The 5,567-nt window shown below is 48.8% G+C and overlaps 1 protein-coding gene across 1 annotated transcript; it reads left to right on the forward strand.

Moving 5' to 3' along the window:
* Nucleotides 1-6: 6 nt before the first annotated feature.
* Nucleotides 7-5,137, forward strand: RPS4X (ribosomal protein S4 X-linked). The gene is made up of 6 exons (XM_085324245.1): nt 7-115; nt 775-955; nt 1,626-1,723; nt 3,540-3,711; nt 4,191-4,348; nt 4,974-5,137. Exons 1-6 carry the CDS (start codon nt 89-91, stop codon nt 5,073-5,075), a joined length of 738 nt encoding a protein of 245 aa, XP_085180371.1. The 5' UTR covers nt 7-88; the 3' UTR covers nt 5,076-5,137.
* The last annotated feature ends 430 nt before the right edge of the window (nt 5,138-5,567 follow it).

Consider the following 5,567-nt stretch of genomic DNA (forward strand, 5'->3'; position numbering starts at 1 on the left):
GGGGCCGCTGCGGTCCGTAACGTGTGCCCTCCTCTAGGCCCGCGGCCCCAAGAAGCACCTGAAGCGCGTGGCGGCGCCGAAGCACTGGATGCTGGACAAGCTGACGGGCGTTTTCGTAAGTGCGGGGGGCGCCGGGGGGGCTGCGGTGGAGCAGCGCCGCTGGGAGCGGGCAGGCAGCCGCCGCGCTGAGGCGGACTCGAAGGCAGCCCCCGGCGGCCTGAGGAGGGAGCAGGGAGGGGGCGCGCTGCTGAGCCCTGCTGCATCCCCCGCTCCCCGTGCTGCTTGATTTTCCTTTCCTGTTGTTTTTCCGTGTGGGTTTCTGCAAAGGAGCTTCTTGCTAGGTGAGCGGAGAGAAGCCCCATCTGAAGCATTCGCTGGGAAGGGCGGATGGTATTTGTCTTTCTGAAGTTCTGCTCAGTTGTCTTGTAGCTCTGCACTGCTTTGTCCTGCACAGCCCCAAAGGATGGGTGGGCCCTGCTTTGCCTGAGGGATCCCATGTGTTTGCTCGAATGTGCATTTAGGGTGATGGTAGTGAACCGAGGCAGTTTGGTGGTGAAATGGGGAAGAGATTATTTGCCATCAGGTAATCTGTGAATAGCTTTTTTTTTCCCCTTTCTCATAAGGAGTAAAGCAGCCATGTAGCAAGGCCTGAGCTCTCTGTAGCAGTCATCTGATGTCCTGAGAGGTGTTGGAGTGTTTCTGTTTCCTTGAAAAGCAACAGTTGATAGCTGCTGGTGTATTTGAGCAACCAGAGTAAGATTTTTTTGTTTGCAGGCACCCCGTCCATCCACAGGCCCTCACAAGCTGAGGGAGTGCCTCCCGCTCATCATCTTCCTAAGGAACAGACTGAAGTATGCCTTGACAGGAGATGAAGTCAAGAAGATCTGCATGCAGAGGTTCATCAAGATAGATGGCAAAGTTCGCACAGACATCACCTATCCTGCTGGCTTTATGGGTTAGTGAGGAGGGTTGGGGCAGATACTAAATTTGGTGAGCAGTTGTGGAAGATCCATGCTGGAGCAGGTACACTCCTGAAGGGATTGCGACCTGTGGAGGAAACAATGCTGAGTTTTTGTCCCCAACTCAGCATTTTTATTTGTTTTCGTATTTAGAAGCTCTTCCCACAGAGACATGTGGAAGGCATCTGCTCTGCAAAAGAAATACTGATGTATTCTCTGTTGTGTGACTGCCACAACCTCTCCTTAGGAGACTATTAACGGTTTTACTTCCAGTTCTCTGACTGGATCACCAGTGGGGAGAGTGCTTCTACAAATACATCCTAGTTTTAGAACTTTTTAAACAAATTGCGTGAAGCTACTGCTCCAGATTCTCGTGGCATGACAGGTAACTTGGCTGTTAGCTTCTCTCTCTTGACCTGTTTATTACTGTGTTTTTCCTTTACTATAGTAGGTTGGTAAACTACAGGTATCTGAGAGGGCTGTTCTTGTACACTGTGGGGAATATTTTGCGAGGCTGGCAAGATGTGGAGGAAAGATGCTTTCTAAGCTCAGCTGAGAAGCAAGTGCATAAGCAGTTACAATTTCAATTATAATTGCGTTCTGCTATGGATATCAAGTGTATGTATGAATACTTAAGTGTTAACTTATTTCTGTCTCTGAAATCAGATGTCATCAGCATTGAGAAGACAGGCGAGCATTTCCGCTTGGTGTATGATACCAAGGGCCGTTTTGCTGTTCACCGCATCACAGCTGAAGAGGCCAAGGTGAGCGGCTTGATCTTGGTGTAAGCATGGACCAAGCTGGGTTTTGCTGGGGCAGTGTCTTATGTCTGGTATCTCCTGAATAGGACCTGTTTTCTTTCTTCCTGAGAGCTCAGTCTGACATCTTTTAGGAGATTGAATACATCTCTYTTCTCGGTGAGGGTATGGAGTCTTCAAGGGGGGAGGTCTGTAGGTGATGTGAGGGCAGCTTACAGCTTTCTGTGTAGGGATGTTTGGTTTTTGAGTGACTGCTGCTGTGGCATGGGTTGGAGTCTCTACAGGTAGCTTTCAGTAAGCCCTTTTTAGGTTGATGGGCTTTACTGTGGTTTAACAAGCCTTAATGTAGAGCAGCACAAGGTAACTGATCAGCAACTGTACAAATCTTGTTGCTGCTGCAGTGCCCATGGTGCAAAAGCCAGACCCTCATAACTGAAGCTTTGCCTTGTGAGTCCCGGGAAGGTCTGGTGATAGGGGAAGTGCTGTCTTGGCTCTGCCTCCAGCTGCACAGTGGCAGCCTTTCTTTATCATATCTGCACGTATTTTGCTGCTTTAGTATCCTTGCAAGCAAAGGGTTAGATCTTGCATTGGACAAAAGCATTTGAATCCTAGGACCGCTTTGATACAACAGAAGCAAAGCTCCTGCTTGTGAGCAGCTGGAAGTGGAGTATCCAGCATAAAAGGCTCCATAGGCATCAGCTGCTCAGAGACAGAAATAAGGTAATTCTGGAAACAAGATTGTCCCCAGACTGGAGCTGGTTTCCAGAGGCTGTTGCTTGATGCCTGGAGTCTTGTTGATCAAGCAGTAACAACAAGTGTTGTGCAGTTAGCTTTCTGGTTGAAGCTCTGAGGGGCTGTGTGCACGCACACACAGACTTTGTCCCCTTTTTGGTCATTCAGCGGCAGAAAGGGCCTCAAGTTGAACAAGTTGAAGCAGTATTAGTTGTGAGGGCTTTGGTTTGGCAGTGTTTTTCAAAGCTTGCTTGTGAACTTCTGGACTGGCTTTGATATGGAGAACTGTTCTTGAACTCTTCTAGAACAGACACAGGAAGGTATTTACAAAACTGCCTCTTAGCCCTTTGCGTCTACAAGTGACTTCTTTGTACCTCAGCCCAGGTGTATTGCTGTTTCTAAGCCTTTCTGGTTCGTGTGACCCAGATGGAAGGCTGTGCAGACACACAGTGATGCTGAGGAATGAGCTGTCTGATGGGTTRCTGTGCTCTCTCTGGCTGTGCTGGAGGTGGCTCTGGCATGTGTTTGTGGCCCTGCGATTTGTTCTTTTCTCTTTCTTTTCTCTGGCTACTGATCAGTGTTGCAGCGTGAGTTCTAGTGTGGATATGAAGGAGTTCAGGTTAAAGGCTGCAGGGAAAGCAGACTGCCTTTGAGAAGGGGTACAGATTCTTGTAGACCCTCTGGAAAGGCAGCCTCTGCCTCCCCTGTGTGACCAGCAGGGCTTTCAAGGCAAAATGAGGAAACTCTACTTTTGAGTATGCTTTTGTAGGAAAATATATCCAGGATCTGAAGAGAGACCTGAGCAGGAGGCATCAGAAGGGTTAGCATTTGTTTGCAATATCAGATTGTGTGCTGGTACTGGTACGAGTTCCTGGGTACCTATGGAAAGCTGTTCCCAAAACACAGCTGTGAGTTGCTACTGGTCTTCTCTGGGATTCCCAAATCCTCAAATGTGTCTGAATGTTTTGCTTGGGGACTGAGGCCTGCAGTGACTGGTGGGCCCTTTGAAGAAGGGGCGTGTGTGCAAGAATGCCCTGGGCTGTGGTACAGCGCTCTGCCTCAGCTGAGTGCAGTTGGCTTTTGTTTGCAGTACAAGTTGTGCAAGGTGAGGAAGATCTTTGTGGGCACCAAAGGAATCCCTCATCTGGTCACTCATGATGCTCGCACCATCCGCTATCCAGACCCCCTCATCAAGGTGAATGATACTATCCAGATTGACCTGGAGACAGGCAAAATCACAGACTTCATCAAGTTTGACACAGGTAGGTCTCATCTCTGTCTGTAAGATACTCTGTTTTCCAGAGGTGTTACTGGTGGGAGAGCAGTGTAGATGTTAACTACAGCTCCTGGGCATCTTCCCTTTGAAGCGGAGATGGGGATGGTGGCAGCCTTCTGAATGGCTTTGTTTTTGTGAGGCGTCTCCAGCTATAACTGCACTTTGGATTCCTGTTGGAATGATGATCTGTCAAGCTACTTGCCCAGTAGTAAAAAAGGCCTTTCCTTGGTGCTGATGCAAGTGACCAAGCAATAGGAATGGTTTTTTATAAGCCTCGGAGCTTCTTTGGGGTGTGCCAAAGTTCCTACAGGATGCAGACATTAAAAATTGGGCCCACGTATTCTCGCGGTGCTGCTCTCCCCACACTGTTCTTCTGCGGCTGCGCTCCTGAAGGACCCACGTGGAAGTGGTTCATCTCGGCACCTTGTGCAAACTCCTGTCTCACCAGCCTTTTCTATGCCTTAGGTAACCTGTGCATGGTGACTGGTGGTGCCAACTTGGGCCGTATTGGTGTGATCACCAACAGAGAGAGACATCCTGGCTCATTTGACGTGGTTCATGTGAAGGACGCCAATGGCAATAGCTTTGCCACCAGGCTCTCAAACATCTTTGTTATTGGCAAAGTAAGTGTGCACAAACAAAAGGAGGATTGGTCCCCTCCTCTTGTTGGGGGCTGCTGGCTGAAGATGGGAGTTGTTCCTGTCTTCTGCAGGCAAATGCCTTTTCACCCTTGATGCCTGTGGAGTGAAGCTCCAGTTGTGGCATCAGTCCTGGCTCTGTTGCTCTGTGGTTCTATCTTCTACAGGCTGCTGGATCTGGGAAGGGGAAGTTGCTGTAAATTTAGAAGAGGTAGTAATATTTTCAAGAAAAAGCTATGTGGCTTTTTAGAGCATATTAAAGTTTGGAACTGTGCCTTTCAGGTACAGTCTTGGCAATGACTTGGACTGAAAGYCCTGAGAAACCTTTTCCTAAGACTTTTTCTGTAGTTTCCCTTTGTGGCCTCTCTTGTTCAGGCTCTGAAAGGGCTATTTCGGTTTTAGCTAAATTGTCTTCCTCAGAGATGTAAATAAAGCAACATTAGGTGTTTACATGGCAGCTCCTCAGTAGGCTTCTGTTGGACAAATGATGTGGCTATTTCTGGCCAGGCTCCAGGAGGATCAGAATTTTGCTCCCTTTTCTCCCTAGGAGGTCAGGCTGGTTCTTTTCAGCATTTCTTGGTGTGACGTGTTATCTTCTTCCTTGCTTCAGGGCAACAAGCCATGGATCTCCCTGCCCCGTGGAAAGGGGATACGCCTGACCATTGCGGAAGAGAGAGACAAGAGACTGGCAGCCAAACAGAGCAGTGGGTAACTCCAGCTTAGGCAGAGCAGCAGATCTTTCAGTTTGTCAATTAAACTGTTTACCAAACTGAAGTTTGTAGCTGTTGTCCTTCCTCTGCACTGAGTCTTGTTCAGTCTAGGTCTGAGAACTGACTATGCTACTGGCCTCCAGGGCCAGACCCTTTCCTTTCTGTTCATTCTGGAGGCTTGTGATCCATCAGTTACAGTCCCAAACATGGATGCTGCCTGGAAAGACATGTTGGCAGTGCTATGATTTTCTGCAGAAAGTCTGTGCCTTCCAGAAAAAAAAAGATTTATTTGGGAATGACTGTCTGCTTCTGTATGAGTCCTGGGCCCCAGTGGGGAAAAAATACCAGGAGGTGTAACCCACCCTGCTCAGGTGGTGGCAGAAACCCTGTTTGCCCTGCTGCTGCATTGCTGCCTCTGCCTGTGGGCACAACCAAGGGGCTAAAGCTATGGAAGGGTCTTAGACCTCATATGGCAGCAGAAGAGGGGAACAAAG

This window comes from Rhea americana, unplaced genomic scaffold, assembly GCF_003343005.1.
Source record: "Rhea americana isolate MKP2758 unplaced genomic scaffold, rheAme1 scaffold_90, whole genome shotgun sequence".
NCBI classification, from domain to species: Eukaryota; Metazoa; Chordata; class Aves; order Rheiformes; family Rheidae; genus Rhea; species Rhea americana.

Bases quoted from the DNA above. Each gene is read 5' to 3' on its own strand.
- RPS4X (XM_085324245.1), top strand. From the start codon at position 89: ATGCTGGACAAGCTGACGGGCGTTTTC. The intron at 1,724-3,539 runs GTGAGCGGCTTG...TTTTGTTTGCAG, and splicing joins TCACAGCTGAAGAGGCCAAG to TACAAGTTGTGCAAGGTGAG. The intron at 3,712-4,190 runs GTAGGTCTCATC...TCTATGCCTTAG, and splicing joins CTTCATCAAGTTTGACACAG to GTAACCTGTGCATGGTGACT.